Raw genomic sequence first — 25,341 nt, forward strand, 5'->3', positions numbered from 1 at the left:
TTTAAATGGAAGTTCAATCTTTTTAAAACTCTAAAAAATGTCTTTCCCGTTACTTCATTTTAAGTTGTAAAAGCTAATATTTGCATAAGCAAGCACTTCTCTATATGTAAATCCTGATTTTTGTTTGTTTGTTTTTTTTTTGTATTGTACATGTAATTCAGTAATAATTCACATTATGTTTAATTTACATGTAACATTTTTATTTACTAGTTACAAGACTTTGAAATTAGGAAAAGAGTTTCCTGTTACAGTTGTCAATATTTATTATTTTTGTTCTCTATTTGTCCATATCTTAAACTTGTACTTAAAGTATTACCATTAATTTGGGACACCGGTGTTAATTTTCAGGATTTTCTAAATTCAGTGTGTAACAAAATGAACAATTTGATTAAGATACACAAAAATTTCTCTCCTGTTGCATGTTCTGTTCTTTCCTGTTATACTTCTTAACTTAAAGATTAAAAAACTTTCACTGTCATATTTTTATGGACTTGTTTTAGATTTATCTATATTTTTGTAGTATATTAACAGATTTCAGACTATGAAATTGATGCAGTATTTACTTTCCAATTATTTCTAAACCAGAATTAGGATTCTGTAACAGGAGAGACATGTCTTTTGCAAAATACTGTCTTTCCTGTTATGGGCCCGTCTTTCCTGTTACATGCACTATAATTATAAAAATATATTGTTTATATATGATTATATAAAGATTGGATCTACATGTATATCTAAAATGCCATTTCTTATCAAATGTGTGCATGCTGTTTTTCATACCAACTTTTATGACTGTAAAATGGTGAAAATATTGAACAAAATGTTGTTCAGTGTTGAAAATTGTCTCTAAAAACTTTGTAAAAATTATGTTGCTTCTGTTTCATTGAAAAAATATTACTGATTCTTTATTTGTCATGCTTTCACAATCTAGTTTGAACAAATTTTATAATTATTTTTGCACCTCTTCACAGTGAAACTTGTGTTATTTTATCGTAACAGGAAGGACAAAATTTTAGGTGAACCAGTTCTTTGATCTCTTGTTACTCTGAAATCAAATAATTTCTAGGTGGGAGTTTAGTGTTTTTGTGTTCTTCAGATATGTGTTTCTCTGTAACAATTAAAAAAAAATTACTTTTCAATGCAAAAAATTTGTTCATTTTCCTGAGATTTTATTTCTGCGGTTTTTGATAATGACTCATTTGTGGTAGCCCTTTAATCACTACACTCACTGTAGGATGCCTTATTCAGGACGGGCAGTGAGTATAGCAGCCTGGACGACGGTCTGTTTAGCCAATGTAGACGAAACACAATACTTATGGCTAGCCCCTCTAATGGACAGTGCTGGAGATTAACCTTTCCGTGGCAGGCCTTAACTGGTTTGGAAAACCTCAAATGGTCTTCCAAATCCTCTCACTAAACTGTAAAACAGGCGAGGAATAATCACTGTAAAAGTTATAGAGGGCGGAGCCCTCTCACGGGCCCTTCGGGCCCGTGAGAGCAAAGCTCTCCCTATAGGTAACACGTACGTATGTAAAATATATTGAATTCTATTGAAAACTATATTTTTATTACAATACCTATGGAATTGAGAACCTTGTCGCCTAACGTTATATGGCGTCCGTAGTCTTTTCCATCTTGGATCTTGCGACAAATATCGCATAAACGAGATGCTGCTGAATCGTAATTTTAATTCCAATCTTGTGTTAATGAAGTTTTATCAATTCCAATAATCAAAAACACCTTTACAGTACATATCCTTGTTACTTTCGTTTTCAACTAACAATCGATCGTCATAGACCCGATATGTGATGTCATTCATTGACGAAAATCAGCGGCAACCGCCGACTTTTTTTTAACATTCTGTAGAAAATTAATATTTCTTATGCGTAATCTCTTTTTTAAAACAGATTTGTACAACTTTTAATAAACAATACTGTTTTGCGGAGGAAAAAAAAAACGGTTTCACGAATTCCCGTGACGTCACTGTCTAGACTGCGTACTATGCACTATTGGGGGCGGATCTTTTCGTGGCCCCTTTCATCAGACTGTAGGGTGGAAACAACTCCAATTTATTTGTTAATAAAATTAACTAATTACGAATGTCTTCAGGATTATTCTCAACACACAACAAGCTAGAAGTATAAGATTTTTTTGTGACATTGTATAATTTTCATCTTGAACAATTATCCCCTACTACCCAAACTCCGTCATCATAAGCGGAAAACACGCCAGGTTACTCTCTCAATTATTATTTTTTGATTTGTTTCTTGTTTGCTACACTTAGTAATGAACTTAAACATTGTTTTCAGAACTGTTTTAAAAAAATCAGTTATTGGGCTTATACAAAACTACCGGGTACTATAAATAGAACGCGTATCACATCCGTGTACATTACGTTCATTGAACCCTAACTCCGTCACCAGGGACCTCTACAATATGTCAACGAATTGATTATAATTTTTTTTCCAGTTTGGTTTTTTCTCCCCTTCATCTTAAACTTGTAAACATAGAAAATTAGTTCTAAAGATTTAAAATAGTATTAAATTGTATTTTAGTATACGTATCAACAACAGAAAAGATAACGTTAATATAACGTATTTTATATGTAATAACGTCACGCTACGTTATCTCCAACGTGTAGCGTATTAGGGCAAATTGAGACGAAAAATAAAATATTTTAAGCCATATGCAATATGATATGTCTTATTAATCCTTTGTCAAAGACCTTCATAAATACGACTGACATGAAAAAAATGAGCATATTGACGCACATGTCGAAGGTATCGATGGAATAGCGCATAAAGGAAAAAGTGCTTACTGATTTCACATAAAATATGATAGATACAATAGAGCACGTGTAATTATTATTTATTATATTTTCATCAGTGAAATACTGTGATTTATTTATTGAATAAAACTGATATTCTCTCATAGTGTGAAAGGATACCAAAGTGATATTCTCTCACAGTGTGAAAGAATATCAAAGTAAGTTTAAAAAATTGTTGGCCTGCCATAAGATAGAGATAGTAACTAAACCATCTTGATAGAGACTAAAACTGCCAATTTCTTCCCAAATATTTTGTTAAAATCCATGTTACCTATTCAATCTCACAACTGCTATAAGCTATATGACGTCTCAAATGCTCAATTATGACATCACAGCCTATGACACTGTGTTTAGAAAAGACAGAGGCAAAGGGAAAATCAAAGAAAATGTAATAAACAGAAAATTCAATGTTTTGTAGTTCATGGATATGGAATTTATTTCACTCATGAGACAGGATTTTTAGAAATATTTTCACTCGTGCTTCGCACTTGTGAAAATATCAAAAAATCCTGTCCCACTTGTGAAATAAATTCCATATCCAACTACAATACATTGAATATCCTCTATTTATTTTTGATGCATTCTTGAACTTTACTGTCATAATTTTTCGGCAATTGATTGTAGTTTTTCAGCATGTAAAAATGACGTCACAATCGAATTCGTTTACAAACAGCGCGGAGTTTCCCGAAAGTGACAGAGTTAGGGTAGTGACGGGGTTAGGTGATTTGGCGATAAAACGGACATTAAAATTTTTTTTTATATTGGTAAAATTAAATATTCCGTGGAAAGCTTTACTGAAGGACTATAAGGAATCAAGAAGGGAATATATTTTGCAGGCGTAGGTCTATATATATCTCATTTTTGTTGTTGTGATTTTTTTTTTTTCAAAAATTTTTATTTTTTGTTTTAAGTGTCAAATTGCAGTTTCTTGAAGATCACCGTCAAAAGAAAAATCTTATAACATGTATATGTATTTACATGTAAGTTAAAACAAAATTGTAATATAAAGTTCAAAATCATATGAGAAAAACAAAGTTAAACGATGTATAATGGACCGAGAGGTAGCCGTTCAGTCTAAATGTAACCGTAAATTGAACTAAATACATATGTACACAGATATATACCGGTACTCAAAGGTATACGACTTCAAAATTGCAGCAATTAAACTGAATATTACTATAAATGTATGTATACCTATACACCTGACATGCATATCAATAAAGTTTTCTATGCTAATAAATGTTTTCTTGGCAGCACTAAAAATATCTTCTTCTTTTTTAAGGCTTCCGTATATGATCATTTATTAATATTGTGTGGTCTATAGGGATGTCACAAAACATCAATTACTTTGATGCAGAGGGGACAATACATCGATAAATATTCTATTAAATTATATCCAGAAGTGTACCCTATTATTCACAAGTTTGGGTTTTAAAATTATAATATTCACATAAACAATTGGCAAAAATTTTATTCCCCGGAAAAAACTTTTATTGAATTATTTTTTTTCCAGATATTTAAAAAAAAAAGATAAGATTTTTTCCCTGCTTTTTTTGTTAGTTTTAGAGGGTGCTAAAGACTAATTCAGATTTGTTTAAAAAAAAAAAAGCTGCAACTGTGAAATCTAAATTTTTCCATTTAAGTTAAGAAAATAATCATTGGGTAACCAATTAATGTAATATATATATATATATATATATATATATATATATATATATATATATATATATATATATATATATATATATATATATATATATATATACATGTATATATATATATATATATATATATATATATATATATATATATATATATATATATATATATATCTCATAACAGAGAGTCCGGGACATATATATATGTTCCTGATCATATATGCATTGCTTGCAAAAAATGTTTAGAAGACAGAAATTTTGCGATGCTGATGCTTTTAGTCCTCAAGAAACACAGCCTTAGTGTTCATCAGATGATCAGTTTCCAAGTGTCTTGATAACCCAGGAGGTAGATAATTTGTCTGTAGTTTGGGTCCCAAGTTCATCTTCTGATCTGGTTCCTGGCAATTGTACCTCCTTGAAATTGATGTCTTGACCTTGTACTCAGAGTAACAGATGAGAATTAAATGACTTGATATTTCTAGATTGATGTTTTTAAATATGCATGTAGTCGTGAAAGATATGAAATGATGCCCAGGCAAATTTGTTTACTATTGTTGGACAAATAATGAGTTAACGTTATAGAGTTCTTGGGCCTGGGTAGGTTGAATACTTGACTGGTCCAGGGCACACTCTCTCTTTCCCCTTTATACTACATATATGTAATTTTGAATGCTCTGGCAACTCATGATGAAATATCTTAACAGGGATCTATATACAAGTTGTCAGTTTTTTTCCCTCTAAAAATGGTTCTATGGATGTTTTGAACTAATCAACACAAACAGAAAATCTCCAAAATCACCAATACTAGTGCATAAGATTTTGAACAGGAGCCCCATGGGCCACAACACTCACCTGAGTAACATTGGCCTTGCTGTTTTTCACCTGACCCCCCTCCACCCCCCAATTGTAGTACTTATTGTGGCCCCGCCCTACCCCCAGGGGTCATGATTTGAAAAATTAGAATTTACACTACCCCAGGATGTTTCTGCATAAGTTTCAGCTTTTCTGGCCCAGTGGTTCTTGAGAAGAAGATTTTTTAATGACCTCGCCCAATTTTTGTCTTTTCTTGATTATCTCCCCTTTGAAGGGGACTTGGCCCTTCACTTTAAGAATTTAAATTCCCCTTCACCGTAGGATGCTTTGTTCCAAGTTTGGTTAAAATTGACCCAGTGGTTCTTGAGAAGTTGAAAATGTGAAAAGTTTACAGACGGATGGATGGACAATGGACAACGGGTGAACAGAAAAGCTCACCTCTTTCAGCTCAAGTGAGCTAAAAAACAAGAGGCCCACGGGCCTCATCGCTCACCTGAACACATGGCTAGGAAAAAGCACAAATCAATTCAGTATTGAAAAGTTTACATTGGGGGGGGGGGTTGAATTTTTAACTACCTGAGGATGCTTTCATATCAATATAACAAATGGCTTTGTTGTTCTTGAGTAGAAGATTTTTAAAGATTTTTTCCTATATATTCCTTTGTAAAAATTTGATACCCCATTGTGGCTCCTCCCTACCCCCAGGGGTAATCAGTGGAACAAAATTTAATTTACACTACCCGATGATGCTTCCATATCAATATGACTAAACATGGCTTTGCTTTTCTTGAGACAAAGATTTTTTCCTTTATATTCCTATGTTAAACTTAGATCCCCCATTATGATCCCGACTACCTCTGGGGGTCATGATTTGAACAAACTTGAATCTACAATACATGAGAATGCTTCCATTTCAATATGACTAAACATAGCTTTGCTGTTCTTGAGAAGAAGATTTTTAAAGTTTTTTTCCTATATTTCTATGTAAAACTTTGATCCCCCCTTGTGGCCCCACCCTACCCCCAGGGGTCATGATTTGAACAAATTTGAATCTACACTATCTGAGGATGCTTACATATCAATATAACAAATCATGGCTTTGCTGTTTTTGAGAAGATTTTTTTCCCTATATATTCCTCTGTAAAACTTTGATCCCCAATTGTGGCCCCACCCTAACCCCAGGGGTCATGATTTGAAGAAACTTGAATCTACAATACCTGAGGATGTTTCCATATTAATATGACAAATCATGGCTTTGCTGTTCTTGAGAAGAAGATTTTTAAAGATATTTTCCTATATATTTCTATGTAAAACTTTGATCCCCCATTGTGATCCCTACCAACCCCAGGGGGTCATGTTTTGAACAAACTTGAATCTACAATACCTGAGGATGCTTCCATATCAGTATAACAAATCATGGCTTTGCTGCTCTTGAGAAGAAGATTTTTAAAGTTTTTTCCTATATATTCCTATAGAAAACTTTGATCCCCCATTGTGGCCCCACCCCACCCCCGGGGGTCATGATTTGTACAAACTTGAATCTACACTATATAACAAAGGTTTCCTATAAGTTTCAACTTTTTTGGGCCATTGGTTTTCGAGAAGAAGATTTTTAAAATATGCTACCAAATTTTCACTATATCTGAATTATCTCCCCTTGAATGAGGGCGTGGCCCTTCATTTGAACTAACTTGAATCCCCTTCACCCAAGGATGCTTTGTGGCAAGTTTGGTTAAAATTGGCCCAGTGGTTCTGGAGAAGAAGTTGGAAATGTGAAAAGTTTACAGACGGACGGACAGACAGACGGACTACAGACAAAATGTGATTAGAAAAGCTCACTTGAGCTTTCAGCTCAGGTGAGCTAAAAAATACTCATATGAAAACCATCTTTCTAGGAAACAGACATTTCAAATGATGTCAAAATATATGCTATACAGGACTTTAGAGACGAAATGAGGATGCTGACTTAAAAACATTGCGGCTTTTTCAAACACATAAAAAAATGACGTTAAAATGAAAACTGCTGCTGAATTTCAAACTATAAAAATGCCTGTCTTAAAAAATAATTGATTCAGCAGTATTTGAAGTAAGAGAGATTCTTTTAAAAGGACTGAGGTCTTTGTTAAGATTTTCTGACACTGACTACTGTACAATTGAATTTTAATACTGATTTATTCTTAAACAATAAAATGTTGAAAAGTTCTCTTGATTGCTCCGCCCTCACTAACGGTCACACCGTCTAACATATTAATTTACTAAACTTACTCTCGTCTCCTCTCCTTGGTTGATTCCCATCAACAATAACCGTAGAACGACTGCGGAGTTCATGTCACGTGATGTAAACAGTGACTAATTGAGAACTCCGCATGGTCGTACCTTGAGATTCCGGAATCATTACACATGGTTTGTAAGATAGTTAGTGAAATGGTACCAGTGATATTCCTAAAAAATATTATATTTAAACCCACTAATTGAAAGACTGTGTCAAACACAAAAATTGTGAGGTTTCAAAAGATCCTATTCACAAATTAATCCTTTACAGGCAGTATAGACAGCCAAATGTAAAGGACAAATACTGGAAATTAATGCATGGAGGTACTTACACTACAAATGAAATATTCTCCATAAATCAACATCTTTGTAAATATTTTATTCAGCATCAACAATACATTATCTAGGTGGAAGTAACCCTGACGCATATGATTTTTTGCAACAAAGGATAACTGCACTTAACGCTGGGTTTTGGGTCTTTTTCCATCGCTTCTGTTGCCTTTATATCTTAACCTTATTTCAATTTTGTATATTTACCAAAGAATTCTGTCAATTTGGCACCAAATTTTTAAATGTTAAAATGATTTTAGACTGTCAATACAATAAAATAATTCCATGTTTTCGACCTTACTATTTCCAAATACATGTATAGAGAATTAACACTTATACCTGCCCTTGATTAAACATTAGGTATGCATGAGAGGTGGAGCTTACATTATAAGAATGGTTCTAAAATTAGACTAGATAAATAACAATGACATGTATAAAATACGAGCTAGATTACTCTTTTCCATCTCCCCCTTTATTCTGTATGACACAAGTACATTACTTACAATGGTTTCAAAACGAAATTAACAATATGACCACGTCCATGTAAGTAAAGAATATTTTGAATCGATGCCTGACAATTCAACGTGTTCGAACACATTGTTCTAGTTAGCACAAAACATGCTACCTTACAAGTAACGTGACGGAATTTAGTATTCACAGAGTTACCTGACGTAAGAAATCAAGTAGTGAATTATAATATTCAACATGCCACAGCCCTTGGTTACGACAGAGAGAGCAAATGTAGGAAGCAATTTTTTCTCTTTTAAACATGAGCGCATGTGTGTCTATTAATCTCCTTTAGACAAAACATTATAAATGCATATAAACAACTACTGTTAAACGGAGAACAATAGACAAAAATGCGCTGTTTATGTATAAAGTCAGTGGAAAAGTTGGCGTCCTCATTATCGTACGGAGATTCAAGAAATTGTGATGACCACCGCCTTTGAAAACAGCCTCGTACTTCGTAAATACATACTTTTATTTAATGTGATTACGTAAAGTTGTAGATTAGATGTTGACGATTCCTGCAATTAAAAGAAAAATGCGTTTTGAAAATCGAAAATGCGTTGTGAAATCTGGGGTTTTGAAAACCTAGACATTATTTATTGAACGTGTTCATTTAAAATTTTTGAAACATATACTCTACTTGAAAAGTAGTACTCCAAATTTTATGGTTTATGGTGAAAGGGGACGCTTTCCATTATCTGTTCTGGTTTATTCCAGGATTGTTTCTTACTGGTGTAAATTAATTAACAGCCCCGGAAACAAAACTTCATGTATTTTATATAAAAATTTAATCTCTAATTCACAATCTGAATTTGGTAAGAATCCATGGAATGATTGTGTGCATCGTATTTTCGATTCTTGCGGACTATCTAATATTTGGAATGGACAGTTTTGTATAAGTCTTAATCAAGATTGGGTTACCACTGTTGTAAAGCAACGATTACAGGATCAATTTATACAAAAAAATGGCATGCTGACATTAATAGTTCATCCAAGGATGTTGTGTATAAACTTTTTAAAATAAATCTTGAATGTGAGAAGTATTTATGTATTTTGCCATGAGAGTTTAGAAAAATACTTGTAAAATTCTAATCACCGTCTACCAGTTGAGCTGGGAAGATGGGCAGGTATACCATTAAATGAAAGATTATGTACACTTTGTAAAACCAAACACGTTGCTGATGAATTCCATTTTATACTTGAATGCACTGCATTGTCAAACATTAGGAAAAAGTATATTAATGAACACTACTTGACCAAATATACTTAAATGTTCTCAATTGTTGACAAAACAAGATGCTAAGACACTGAAAAAACTCTGTACATTTATATTAAAAATATATGATTTAGTCTGTCCTTCATGATTTTTCCCCTCATTTATACCATTATTATATCTATTATATGTACATGTATTTATCTTTTTTCTTCTTTTTTTTGGTCCTCGTTCACTTTCATTTCCTGAATACGTATATCATATACTTGTACATCTGACCTGAATTTTTATATGCTGTAAATATTTTTCATTGTCCTCATGTACCATATATTTACATGGTTTTGAGTGAATAATTGAACTACAGAACTACAGAAAGTTTATTTTGTCGCAATTTTCGCATGTCCCTAAGTGCAGTCATCCTTTGCTTAATTTACGACACACATTATTATAAACATTTACAGTTTTCTGATGAGTATACATTTATGGGGAATATTCTGCAAATTAAATGAATACTATTATTTGACTGTTTGTGTGCAGCAGAGAGTTATGAATGAAATTTTATATTAAATTATGCATAGCAGAAGTGACTGCAGCTTCAGAAGGTGTTGTGGCTTGTTGATTCCCATATTGACCAATAAATGAGCCATCTTCATTAAATTTAGAGGGATCAACATCTCCATATTCCTCCAAGCTGTCTTTATCACTTCCCATGGCTCTTTTCTCCATGTCATCAAATGAGTTTTCTGCCAATGGCTGCTTTTCTGAGCTGAAATAAAATGTATATCTCACAAATTTTAATTTATGCCATTGTACATACAGAGACACACACACAAAGTGAGAGAGAGAATCAAATTCCCATGCAAGACTTTAATCAGCTATTGTAGCTCCATCCCAACCCTAGGAGTCATGAATAAAACAGACTTGAATCTACACAGCCTATAAATGCTTTGTGACAATGCAATTTGAAAAAAAAAATGACGCACTTTGAATTTTTTTTTTTCAAAGTGTGTGTTAAATTTGATACAAAATCAACGCACTTTGAAATTTTTTTTCAAAGTGCATAAAGAGTGTAAATCAACATTTTTTACCATGGAGATACTTAATGCACTTTAAAAAAATATGTGTAAAATAAAAAAAATTCTGGACTTAGATTTTAGCAACAGACAGCATTATTTTGTTATATTTTTTCCCGAAAAATTGATGAATTGATCTACCCTTATCGAGAATCAGGAGACAAGTAGAAGGTCTGTGATGATACATAGTGTCATTTTGTACAAATTGTCGTCGGTGACAATATATACCTACCCTCACTGCACACATTTTCGTCCAACGGTACATATTGGCGGCTGAAAAGTTACACATGTACAATTTGTCGCTAGCGACGTTATGTTCCTTACCTTCACTGCACATATTGTCGCTTCAAGACATTGCTGCTTAAAAATTTTGTTGTTGTTTTTTTTTGGTAGTCATGTGAATGTAATTGGTGTGTAAATCACTCTGACATGTCTCGTATGCTATTACATGCAGCATGATTGTGACGGTACATTTTGTCGTCCTGTTCATTTTGTCGCTGGTGACAATGTGTACCTATCCTCACTGCACAAATTGTCGTCCATCAGTACATGTTGCACGACAATGCATGGCATTGCTTCCATATAAATATGAGTAATCATTTCTTTGCTGTTCTTGAGAAGAAATTTTTTTAAAAGAATTTTCCTATACATTCCTATGTAAAACTTTGATCGCCCACTGTGTCCCCACCCTAGGTCCGGAGGTCATGATTTGAAGATACTTGAATCCCACTACCTGAGGATGCTTCCATATAAACATTGCTCTCATTGCTACTGTTCTCAGTGGTGGATGCGGGGGGGGGGGGGGGGGTCAGCATTTTGTTGACAAGCAAAATAAATAAAATAAAATAAATTAAAAAACATAAATAAATCAAAGTACTCAAAGTACTGCTACAAGTTGATGGTCATGTTAAAATGAGTTGAGGTCTCTAATCCAAATTTGGGTTATGTGAGATACAACCTCACAAGATATGATTAATATTGTGATGCCATGTGCAATGATGAAAACTATAATATTAAAATACATGTATCTCTTTTTTTTGTTTTATTTGAGAAAACACAACATTTCATCATTTCATTTGCACCTTTTCCACAATGTATTTTTAACACGTATGTTTGTTTTTCTTTTAAATATCTACTTGAATGCATAATAATTAATCACATATCAAACATTTGAGCATAGAAAACGAATAATACTACTAAGTTTTGGGATTTTTTGTAAAATGACAATTTAGCTTTCAAAATAATTTGTTTATTTACAAAATTTACAAAAAATAAATAAATAAACAAATAAATAAATAATAATAATAATAAATAAAAAAATAAAGAGTACCATCATTGAAATGGTTACACAGCACAGAATATCATCATTAAAACTACTGGGAACAGGTTTTGGTATCTTTTAAAAGAAATATTGTATATCAAAATGACTAGATATTTCAAATGGGGAAAAATGGCACATCTGTTTTAAAATCATATTACAGAAATAAAGCAACTTCTAAATAAACAAAAAAACCCAAAACAAAACAAAACAAAAAGAAAAAAAAAGAAAAAAAAACCCAAACAAACAAACAAACAAAAAAAAAAAAACAAAAAAAAAAAACAAAAAAAACAACAACAACAACAACAAAAGAGCTTTTTACAAACATATCTCAAACTAAAAGGTCCAACCTACAACAGTATTACAAGTAGTGAATTATTAAACATCGCAAATTGAATTACCGGTATTTCATTAATATACACATTGAATATTTTCACTGCTTTCTAAAATTGACAAACTCTCTATACAAGTACCAATAATTTGACATTTTCAATGCACATCAGTATGTTCCTATTCTCGTGACGGCACTCTTAAATTTCATCTCCTTTATTTTCATTTATTTGCATATTACATAATTCAATTTTGTTGATTTATCCACTATTGAAATTCAACTCCTTGATTTTCGAAATTAACAAGCACATTTGATATTTCAATTCTATTGACTCTTGAAATTCAATTCATTGTCTTTCATAATCATTAACATGCACAATAAATATACCAATTTTCTTGATTTAGACACACCTGAAATTCAATTTCTTGACTTTTAATTGAAATGAGGATTTTATGTTATTTCGTTTGGATTGACTCTTGAAATTCATCTCCTCGACTTTAAGGTGAAATATCCCTCTGCTCTAAATTTCATCATTTTTTTTAAATTCCCACCACTGATTTTCATTAACAACAGCAAATGGAAAATAGTTTGAAGAAAGAAGCGTTTCTTACTTTTTCAGAAATGAATATTATGTCATATTATGTCTAATCATGATACGAAGAAAATTTGAGACAGTGAATAGATACATCTGTATTTTTTTTTTTTTTAATCTCAACAATAAAATTAAAAGTATGAGGTAAATATAGAAATAATATTAACTGTCATACATATTTAATTAATATTAGAAAACATAATGAAACATTGCTTTTTAAACCAGAATATCACATTGTTTTCTCTGTTTGTGAAGAAAAAATGCGTTTAATATTTCAATTTTGTCGGCTTTTCGATTAATTTGATTTCTCAACTCTTCACATTTATAAATATGTTTTTCATATTTTATTTATCAATAACATCTAACTTATTATTATTTTTTTGGTTTTTATTTACTCTCTTCAGTACTATTAATTCACCTTTTCATATGGTCAGCATCTGATAGCTAGACAGCTGGAAATAGTAAAGGAAAACACTTTCCAGTGTAGTGGAAACAATCAATGAGATAAGAATCATGTTAAGGTATTCAATGTATAACAACAATATTTTGTGCCTCATAAATGAATAGTCTGAAATGATTAATCATGGTAGCATTTTGAAGGTGTTATGAAATGAAAATACTCCACCAAAGGAATTTACAAAATTTTAATTACTGTCCAATAAATTGCACCTTGAATTTTACATTGAAGTCTATGGGCAGTGCATGTTTTATTAAGATATTGTAAAAAGTAATTTGAATTTCATACTAATCTCTTGGTGAAAATATGCATTATATCTCTCTTTATTAAAATATTAAAATAAAATGAATCATTTATCACAGATATTTTGACAAAATTAATTTTTTTTTCTTTTCATCTGGGACAGATAACTCTTCAAAAACTTTTAAAGATGCAAAATGATCAGTTTCTTATTTGTTACCATTCATTTGTATTTGGTTCATTTCACTTTAAAAATTGAAGAATTGAAGCAATTTCTCGGATTGTTGAAGCAGTAGATGCAATTTGATGAGAGATTTTTAATATTGCAAGTGTGAAGTGCCCTTATGGTTGCACTGTCCGTAAGTTGAGACCTCGAAAGACTGACCACAGAAAGGATATGGTTGCAGGGAATTTATTTCACAGAGTTTCAGACGAAAATACAAGTTGATGTGACCGACCTAGAAAAATTCAAGATGGCACCCGATTTGTACCTTGTGTATTATTAGGTAAGGGGTATAATTTTTTTATTAAAAGAAAAATAAGGTGCCTGTGGGGGCTTGGCCCTTTAACAATTTAAACTCCCCTTCACTCAAGGATGCTTTGTACGAAGTTTGGTTAAAATTGGCCCAGTGGTTTTTGAGAAGTTGAAAATGTGAAAAGTTTACAGATGAACAGATGGACGACAGACAATGGGTGATCAGAAAAGCTCACTTGAGCTTTCAGCTCAGGCGAGCTAAAAAAATCATTTGTGTGTGAATGTGTGTTACTATATATGTAAAGTTAATTATTTGAATCATGGGAGGCTCCGGTGCTAGATCCTCCTATGGTTCTTGAGAAGATTTTTTAAGATTTTCTGTATATAATCCTAGGTAAATCTTTGATCACCCATTGTGGCTCCACCCTACCTCTGGGAGTCATGATTTGAACAAAATTTATTTTGTTTTTAGCTTACCTGAGCTGAAAGCTCAAGTGAGCTTTTCTAATCACATTCTGTCTGTAGTCCGTCTGTCCGCTGGTCTGTAAACTTCTCACATTTTCGACTTATTCTCCAGAGCCACTGGGCCAATTTCAATCAAACTTGTCACAAAATATCCTTGGGTGAATGGGATTCAAGTTTGTTCCAATGAAGAGCCACGTCCTCTTTCAAGGGGAGATAATTCAGAATTAGTGAAAATTTGGTGGCATATTTTAAAAATCTTCTGAAGAAGAACCACTGAAATGAAGCTTTTCTTGAGAAGATTTTTGAAAAGATGTCACTAAACTTTCACCAATTCTTAACTACTTCCCTTAAAAGAGGACATGACCCTTCAATTGAACAAACTTGAATCCCTGTATCCATGGATGCTTTCTAACGAGTTTGGTTGAAATTGGCCCAGTAGGTCTTAAGAAGAAGCTCAAAATGTGAAAAGTTTATAGAAAGACAGACAGACAGATGGGCAATGGACCAAATGTGATCAGAAAAGCTCACTTGAGCTTTCAGCTCAGGTGAGCTAAAATTCAAAACTGCTCAGTTTTAGTTGAAAATAAATCAAATTACATTTGGACCCTTGGAGTCTCCATATCTATTAAAAAGAGGCACATGGGCCACAACGCTCATCTGAGTCACTTTGGCCCTGCTGTTCTTAATAAGATTTTTCTCTTGTAATACTTTGATTTCCTATTGTGACCCCACCCAACTCCCAGGGGACATAATTTGATCAATGAATAATCAAAATTACCTCACAAAGTTTGCATGTTCCATTTTTTCTGGTCCAGTGGTTACTGAGAAGAAGATTTTTAAAGATTTTTTCAATATATTCCATAGAAAACTGAGTGCTTAAATAATGGTCTTAGAATAAGTATGAAAAACGTCAGTGAGCATTCAACTAAATGATAGATTTACTTGCTTACAGGGTCATTGTATCGATCATAGAACTTGTGAGTTAATGACTTTATAATCAAGACTTTTAATATTCTTGTTTCATCAACATATTTGTTAATAGCTTGCCTCATTTCAGAAATTGTTCCCAAGTAGAGCATGCTCTTGAGTATCAAAATCAACTGGAAGACATAAACCCCATATGCATGCAGGTGATAAGGGTATATTGTTACACAAGTAAGGGAAGTTGACGATAGAAAATTGTCACATTTATCATAAAGTTTGTTGTTAGGTTACCATTGACATATTTTTCTAGTAAAATATCCAAATACATGTATATGAGAGATGTGTCAGACTCTGTGGTATCTTTAATTTCAAGTTCACTGGGATATATCAAGTTGACATAGGATTGGAGGTAAGTGATGTTAATTGATAATATGTTGTTGATATATCTAAATGTCAAGTTAAAGCCACTACAAGTGTTTTCTTCTTCTCATGTTAATTTTTTTTAAAGAAATTCTGTTTCATAAAATAGGTCTGCTAATAATGGAGCATAATTGGTACCCATGGAAATTCCAACAGATAGTTCGAAGACCTGATCTCCAAAAACTACATTGATATTGTCATTCAGAAACTCAAGCATCTTTTTATTATCAACTTCAGAGTACTTGTGTGTACAATCAGAATGTTTTTTAACAAAAAAATTTTGCAAATGACCAATGACAAAATTAACTAAGTAAATTTAAGAGTTCCATTTTTATCATTTTTAGTACACTATTTTTCTAATGACTTATTGTCCTTTTATTTCTTTTTAAAGCCTAAGAAAAATGGTGATTTTTTTTTACTTCGCAAAAATCTCTCTTTTGTTCTTTCTCTCTCTCTCTCAAACATTTTTAATAAATACACCATCTTAGCCAGAAGAATTCCAATAAGTTGCTCATAATCATTAATCATAAGTGCTACGATTGTGACATGTTTTGTGAAACACTCATTTATCAAGGGGAATGATTGTGTAAAGTGTTGAAAAGTATTACATTTTGATAAAATTGATTTTGGTTAATTATGTGATTTCAAAATTTTCTTAAAGTTCCTTGGAGTTTTTTTTTTGATCTACACAACTTCTCAAACATGCTGTTGTACAGTACTCCTGAAGTTTCTCCTTTACTGCTGTTAACTTTTACGGAAAAGTAAGGAAAGAGGCTTGGTAGAGCATTTACTGGAACTCATTAAGTATCTTTGTAAGGATTTTTATGAAGTTTAGGAATCCAGTATACGTATAGTAATTCAAATTAATTTTGATTGTTGGGAATTTTAAAAGTATTATAAACTGATACACAATTTTGAAGAATCTCCTCCTTAGAAGGGGAACTTTGGGTATAATAATATGACTTATCATGTCTTAGCTTACTTTTGGCTGGGGTTGCACTGCTAGGAGGCGCATCCCCCGGGTGGCGGAAAGTGGATCCCTCACCTATTGAGGGGTGCACAGGATAGATTGAAGAAGGTGCTGTGGGCCAACGCAGCATAAGGGAAGGACATCCTGACAAAATCACTGGTACTCCAAGCTTGAGGGTTGGGCAGGAGGCCAACTACCTCCTCCCGGAAAAAATGAAAGTTACAGAAAAAATGGACATTAAAGAGCAAAGAAGACCGGGTGAAGCAGGGACTGCCAACAGTGGCAGTAAGACGACAAGGGGTGAAAGCCTTAGAGAAGCCCAGCGTCCAAGTAGATCCCTCGTGACACCCAAACAAATACTCACCATTGGACACTGGATTATGTGAACTATGTACAAAGGAAGAGCTTTAGCACAGATTGCGAGAAATGGAAGGATACCAGCTGGACATTCTTAAAATCGGTGAATGCAGATAGACAGGAGCTGGGAGGATGAGACTGGCCTCGGACCAGACCATCATACACAGTGGGGATGAAGAATTGCATGATGGAGGAGTTGCCATAATGATCAGCCAGCAGGCAGTGAAATCACTCATGGAATGGACACCCATCAGCATGAGAATCATAATAGTACGATTCTATACAAAATGCACAAGAGTGTCGGTGATCCAAGCTTATGCACCACATACTGAAAAGGAATAGGAAGAAAAGGACCAACTCTATCAGGAGCTACAGGAGACTTTGGATGGATACAAGAACGACATCATAATTATCATGAGGGATCTCAACACCAAGGTAGGGAGTGATAATAACAGGTACGAAAGAACTATGGGTATCCATGGACTGGATATACAAAATGAGAATGAAGAAAGACTGTGTGAATTTTGTCAGACCAAGACTTGTAATCACAGGAACACTGTTCCCCCATAAAGATATCGACAAAGCAACATGGGTGTCTATTAATGGAATAGCAAAAAACTAGACTGACCACCTTCTCATTAGTGGGCAGTGAAGATCTGTTCTTGACACCAAAGTCCAGAGGGGAGCAGATGCCAACAGACCACTACCGAGTGAGGACCGACACACAAGAACAAGAACAAGTTGAAACCTCAAAATCAAAGAAAAAAAAACCAAGTTCAATGACTGCGTGAGAAAGAAATTAAAAGAACACAAGGAAGAGACTGAAGATATTGAGAAAATGTGTGAGCAGCAGAGAATGGCCTATGTGAATTCAGCAGAGGAAATACTTGGCTTCAGGAAAGGCAGAAGCAAGCCTTGGATCAGCAAAAAGACCTGGAAGGTGATAGACGAAAGAAAAGACATCAAGACAAAGATAGACTGTACAAAATCAGAAAGAGTCAAGACTAGACTGAAGGAAACTTACAGGGAGAAAGACAGTCAAGAAAAGTGTGAAAGAGGACAAGAGGAGGTGAATGGGAGAGAAAGCTGAGTGAGCACAGAAAATGGCTGAGAAAGGGAGACAGAAGGAATTGTACAGCATCGTAAAGCAGGTGACAAGAAAAAGTTATAGACAAACAGCAGCAGTGAAAAGCAAGGATGGGGAGATGTTTAAGAATAAAGAGGCTTACCAGATGGAGGGAACACTTTGAGGAAGTGCTCGATAGGGACAGTCCAGAGTCACCACCACAAGATGAGCATGAAGAGGGTGAGGAGCTAGACATTTCAGTTGAGCCACCCATTACACAGGAAATAAGGGCTGCACTGAAGATGCTTCAGGAATGGGAAGGCCCCTGGAGTAGATCAAATAACAGCAGAAATGCTAAAGGCAGACCTTGATCAGCCCAGTCAGGAACTAAAGGAGGAGAAGGTGCCAATAGAATGGACCAAGGGATTGATCTGCAAAATTCCCAAGAAAGGCAACTTACAGGACTACAGCAACTGAAGGGGGTGACATTGCTGCCCCTAGCCAGCAAAGCACTAAGCAGAATTCTCATCAACAGAATACAGGCCAGAGTTGAACACACCCTTAGGAAAGAACAAGTAGGGTTCCAGAAAAGGAGAGGGACTGTCAATCAGATCTTCATCCTCAGGAACATCCTTGAGCAAGTCAATGAGTGAGATGCTACCCTGTACATCCATTTTGTGCATTTTGAGAAAGCGTTCGATTCGATGCACAGAGACAGACTTTGGGTCATCATGAAGAAATATGGAATACTCAAAAAAACTGATCAAGATGGTCAAAGCCCTGTATGATGATTTTCAGTGTTCTGTAATTGACGACAATGAGACCACAGCCCCTTTCCCTGTTATGACCAGTGTCAAACAAGGATGCTGTATGTCATGTTTCTTGTTCCTCCTGGTGATAGACTGGGAGATGCAACAGACAGTCAGAGAAGAGAGAACGGGAATTCGATGGGACTTCACCACTATGCTTGAAGACCTTGACTTTGCGGACGACATTGCTCTTCTGTCATCAACAATGAACCATCTTCAGTTCAAGACAACAAAACTGAAAACAGCTCAGCAAAAGTTGGGATGAAGCTGAATGCCAAGAAGTGCAAAGTGATGAAGATAAAAAGCAAAAGAGTGAATCAAGCCTGATAGTCGGAAACAGTGAAGCCGAAGAGGTGGACAGCTTAACTTACCTTGGCGCCAATGTCACCAAGGACAGTGGAGGTACTGCTGACACCAGGAAGAGGATAGCATTGGCTGGCTCATCTTTCAGGAGGACAGCCAACATCTGGAAGGCCACAGACATCAGTCAAAAGATCAAAGTCTTCCTCTTCAAGAGCCTGGTCCTCTCCATATTGTTATATGGATGTGAGGCTTGGAAGCTTACCAAGACAGAGGAAAAGAGGATCAACATCTTTCAGACCAAGTGCCTCAGAAGGATTCTCAAGGTCAGATGGCTTCAGCATATCCTAAACAAGACATTTCTGGAGATGGCAGGAGCAGAAAACATTAGTGTTGAGGTGAGAAGGAAGAGATGGAATTGGATTGGCCATGTGCTAAGGAAGGACTCAACAGATGACTGTGTTGTGGCCCTTGGGTGGACACCTGAGGGGAGAAGGAAGTGAGGCCGCCCCAAGACAACATGGCGGCGGATGGTGGAGGTGGAGCAAAATGATGCAGGCTGGAAGTCATGGAACATGGCATGCTGTGCAGCCTCGGACCGGCCCCAGTGGAAGAGGGATGTTTAGGCCTGGCACAGAGAGAATTAAGGATCAAGGATAAGGATGTATTAGCTATTCTTTGGAAGAGGATTTTTAAAAGATTTTTTCACATACATTCAAACTTGAATCTATACTATGCTAGGAAACTTTCACCATTTTTATCTTATTATCAGCCGCAGGAGCGGCCAATCTATTTGAGGTTGTTTTAGAAAGTGCACATGGGGAAATGAGATGTTACTTTTTCATTGGAATAATAATATTAATTGAAAACACATAAAAGTAATAAATAAAAGTTTTAAAAATTTGCTTAATACTTTAGAAGTTTAAATGGTTGCTATTACTTTTCAATTTGTTTTTCATTTCTCATCAGATATTTATTAATGCATGATTTTATTAAATGTTGTTACATGATCTGCTCCTCAACATAGGCGTGCGTAAGATATAAAAATGAACACATTGAGTTTCCGGATATTAATTACAGTGCCTAAAATAATTGAAAAATAGGAATTAATTTAAGAAGTGAATTTTATTTCGGATACACTAGTTGCAAATAACACAATGATATTTTTTTCTGCACTTTACATTTATTGTGAAACCTATCTATCACTGATCTGCATTATCACGTGACAAAGATCCAGGGTATCAGCACATGAAGTTCGTATGTACTGGCTGAATGAGAAAAACTTGATATGCATTTCCGCTTAACATTTATGATAAGGCTGCCTATTTTCCGCTTAGGGAAAACATAACACTTTGAAAATTTTCAAGAGCATTTAGGTAACACTAAGAATAAAACCGAGAAAAATGCACTTAGTATCTTTACATAATCACATGTTTGTTAATGGATCGAATTCAGCACACTGTGCAGGTGTAAATGTAGGGCGCAGCCATATTGCGTATAAAGTTGCTCCAGTTCAATGGAGGTTTACATGATACAGCAGAGGTTAGATGAGGTACGAATCGGCCGAGGTGTGCCGAGGGCATTCAGACATTTATAATCAATAATTTTAGATATTTGTTGCCTTTGTCTTTAAATCAAAGTATTTGATGATAAAACATTCCAATTATTTATCTCAGTCCAATTTTCATATCCATGATTATTTTATTTTGATTAATATTTAACAATTGATCACTGAAAATTTAAATATAAAAATGACAAAAAAGTAAGGCAAGCATACAGTTTTGCAATAAAAAATGAATCATATACTTCTTCTACTTTGAATTAGACTCTTGTGGAAATACTATAAATTGCTAAATATATTCTTGCGGCCGCTTTGCATCAATTTTACTTGTCTAGCTAGTACAGTGGTTATGGAGAAAATGAATTTAAATGATTTTTCACTATTTCTTTATTTTCTCCACTTGGAATAGGTTGTGATCATTCTTCTGTACAATCCTAAATTCCCTCTACCTAAGAATGCTTTTTGGTGAGTTTAGTTGAAATTGGCCCATTTGCTCTGCAGAAGATGAAAATGTGAAAAGTTTACAACAATGACAATGATGACTATGACAACAGACAATCAACAAATTTGATCAGAAAAACTTGAGTCTTCAGCTTAAATGAGCTAATAGGTTGACCTAATAGGTAACTTTTGTTTACTATTATTGAATGAATAAAGAATGTTTCAAATATTTTATTTCAATGTATTTCTTATTTATTTGAAAAAATAGCTGATTGGTGCTAAATTTTGTAATGCACATCTAAAATTTATGGTTAAAAAAGAATGGAAATTCCTTCCACATTCAATCTAATTAACATGTTGAATTCACTTTGTTGGCAGAGTATAAAAACATAACTCAAATTAACAACAAATAATGTTTAAATCACCATGTTTTGTGATGTCTACTTGACTCAGATTCCATCAAAGTCCCAGCTTGCAAGCCTTCCAAGAAAAAGAAACATTATATATATCGGAAATTGTACATAATAATAAAAATTATTGTTGTACATCTTAATTATAGTAAACAACAAAACCTTCAATTTTTATAAACCTAAAATTTTTTTTTTTTTTTTTTTTTTTTTTTTTTTTTTTTTCAAATTATTTCAAGCAGAATCAACATAAAGATTGCTAATCACCAGAGGGGTTACACCTTTTATCATTTACATCTCACCAAGATTCAGGCCATGAGATTTAGCCACTTGTCATGGAAATCCAAGGCATCAACTTTTCAAAACCAGAAAAGGAGTAGCATTTTGAAAAGATTTTTCCTATATATTCCTATGTAAAACTTTGATCACCCATTGTGGCCCCACCCTACCCCTGGGGGTCCTGATGTGAACAAATTTGAATCTACACTATGTAAAACTTTGATTGTCCATTATGGCCATACCCTACCAGGGGGTTGGCTCATGATTTGAACAAGCTTGAATTTACACTACCCATAAATGCTTTCATATAAATATGACTGATCACGGTTTTGTTTATCATGAGAAGGATTTTTATAGATTTTTTTTCCTGTATATAACCATTTAAACCCTTGATCACCTATAGGAGCCCCATCCTACCCCTGGGGAACATGATTTGAACAAACATGAATCTACACTACATCATAAAGCTTATACAAAAGCTTTTATTATTTTTCTTAATTATGTCTCCAAGGAAGAGCGAGTGGCCCTTTATTTGTAAAAACTTGAATACCCTTCACCAATGGATACACTGTGCCTTTGGTTGAAATTGGCCCAGGGGTTCAGGAAAAGAAAATAAAATTGTATAAAGTTGATGACAACAATAATGACGAACAATGACAGACAATGGACAAATTTTGATCAGAAAAGCTCACTAGAGCTTTCGGTTCAGATGAGCTAAAAGTAGGAAGCAACTGTTCTTTTGCCAAGCATTCAGCACTTTGAAGTGAAAGTTGGGGAATCTTTAGAATGAGACCTTAAAAACCAAGGCACCATGTCATGGCAGGAATTGGCACAATAAAGATCCCTTATTGCTCAATGGCCCGAAGTGCTGAGTTAAGGTCTAAATTCAAATCCCTTATCAGTTTATGGTGATGTATCTATGTGAATAAAAAAAATTCTCAAAAGGGATGTAAAACAACATACAATCAGTCAATCAATCATAATTACATAGTCATACCATACAAGTGCCTTACTTCTTTAAATAGAGAGGTTGCAATTTCATACGTGTATGTCTAGTAGGGGAATTCCCTAAATTCCTTGAGTATTATGTCATCAGTTTTAGTGATGAAAAGTTTCCTACGTGTTCCTACAACTTGTAGAGTGGCATCTACATGTGAGTGTAAACGTGTAACTTTTATAATAATCAAAGTACTGAAAGTACTGAATTGAACATTCTGTAAATTCAGTTAGAAGTGATATCACTGGGATTCGGGTCTAGTGATTGAATGTGTTTAACAAGATTTTAGTACAAATCAACTGTTGCATATTTTCAGAGTGTTACAATGCCAAACCTTAGAAATAATTTCAAAAGAATTAGAATAACAAAAGACCCATAGGCCACAACACTCATCTGAGAAACTTTAGCCCTGCTATTCTTTTTCAGATTTTCAAAAGATTTTCCCCCTATATATTCCTGTAAAAAAAAAAAAAAAAAAAAAACAAACAAACCCCATATCATGGTCAAAACCTTACTCTTAGGGGGTCTGTGTATGCACATAACATGGAGAAGCTATAAAATAATATTGATAAACAATGCCTAGCAGTAATCCTACTTAAGAATTTTTTCCCTGTACACATGCATTCAAATTTAAGTTGTAGCCAATTTTAACTCAGGATCTATAATTTGAAAAAAATATGAATCCACACAACTTAGAAATGTTTGCATACTAATGGTTTCTATTGTGGTTCTTGGGAAGATTTTAATTTCTTTTTCTAAAATAGTCCCATATAAAACTTTGATGCACTGTTGTGGTCCCACCCTTCTGGGGGCCAAGAATTGATAATTTAAAATCTGCATTATGTCAGAGAGCTTGAACCTGTTTCATATTCTCTAGTTCCGTTATTCTTATATTATAGAAGATTTTGAAAGATTTGTTCATACATTATCAAATGTAAAACTTTGATCCCCTATTGTGGCCTCACTCTAATGCAAGGGACAATGATTTGAAGAATTTAGAATCTACATTATGTCTGGAAGCTTTCACCCACATTTCAGATTTTCTGGTCCAGTGGTTCTTGATTTTTTTTTTTTACAGATTTGTTCCAAATACATTTTAATGTAAAACAGTGCCCCCCTACTGTTCCCCATCCTAACCCCACCAAATCACCTCTACTTGTAAATTAATATTTTTGATCCAAATAAACCCCGAAACACCTGCACCAGAATTCATACTTATTTCTCTTGTTACAAAAAATGATATCTGTAAACTATATTTATAATAAGGCTTCTTTCGAATAGTAATTATTGTAAAAAGTGTCTACTTTCGTTTTCGATCAACAGCGGTAAAATAGCAAAAGACAATTTTTTTTTTTAAATTACAAAGAGAGAGAGAGAGAGAGAGAGAGAGAGTGCAGTAGTGGTAACAGTTGGTGGATCAGTTACTTGTAATTTTTAATGAAAATGACAACAAGCACTGTTGCAACCACTATTGAAATAACGTTCACTACTGAAATAATTATTTCAATAGTGGTTGAGAGTGCATTTCAAAACCCAACACAGGTTGCAACTACTATTGAACTAACGTTCACTTTTGAAATAATTATTTCAATAGTGGTTAAAAGTGCATTTCAAAACCAAACACAGTTGCAACCACTAATTAAACAACAGGCCCATGGGCCACATCGCTCACCTGAGGACATTTGGTAGGCAAAAGTACAAATCAGTTCAGTATTAAAAAGATTACCGGGAAGGTGAGGGGGGTGAATCTTAAACTACCTGATGATGCTTCCATGTCAATATAACAAATGGCTTTGTTGTACTTGAGAAGATTTTTAAACAATTTTCCCATATATTCCTTTGTAAAAATTTGATCCCCCATTGTGGCTCCTCCCTACCCCCGGGGGTCATGATTTGAACAAACTTGAATCTACACTACCTGAGGATGCTTCCATATAAATATGACTCATCAGGGCTTTGCTGTTCTTGAGAAGAAGATTTTTAAAGATTTTTTCCTATATATTTCTATGTAAAACTTTGATCCTCTATTGTGGCCCCACCCTACCCCCGGGGGTCATGATTTGAACAAACTTGAATCTACACTACCTGAGGATGCTTCCATAGAAATATGACTCATCATAGCTTTGCTGTTCTTGAGAAAAAGATTTTTAAAGGTTTTTCCTATATATTTCTATGTAAAACTTTGATTTCCTATTGTGGCCCCGCCCTACCCCTCGGGGGTCATGATTTGAACAAAATTG

General features: G+C 34.1%; 1 protein-coding gene across 2 annotated transcripts in view; it reads right to left on the reverse strand.

Moving 5' to 3' along the window:
• Nucleotides 1-7,924: 7,924 nt before the first annotated feature.
• Nucleotides 7,925-25,341, reverse strand: part of LOC133195808 (neuroglian-like) — a 594,903-nt gene continuing 577,486 nt past the window's right edge. Inside the window, exons 24-25 of one of the 2 annotated variants that reach the window (XM_061331758.1) lie at nucleotides 21,844-21,898; nucleotides 10,255-10,385 (exon numbers count right to left, since the gene is read on the reverse strand). In XM_061331758.1, the coding sequence (XP_061187742.1) occupies nucleotides 21,868-21,898 (31 nt within the window). In that variant the 3' untranslated portion in view covers nucleotides 10,255-10,385; nucleotides 21,844-21,867. Of the gene's footprint in view, nucleotides 10,386-21,843; nucleotides 21,899-25,341 lie in introns of both variants that reach the window. The other variant, XM_061331757.1, reaches the window with a different exon arrangement.

This window comes from Saccostrea echinata, unplaced genomic scaffold (genome assembly GCF_033153115.1).
Source record: "Saccostrea echinata isolate AGI-Se365-2 ecotype Australia unplaced genomic scaffold, CSIRO_AGI_Sech_v1 ptg000029l, whole genome shotgun sequence".
Classification (NCBI taxonomy): Eukaryota; Metazoa; Mollusca; class Bivalvia; order Ostreida; family Ostreidae; genus Saccostrea; species Saccostrea echinata.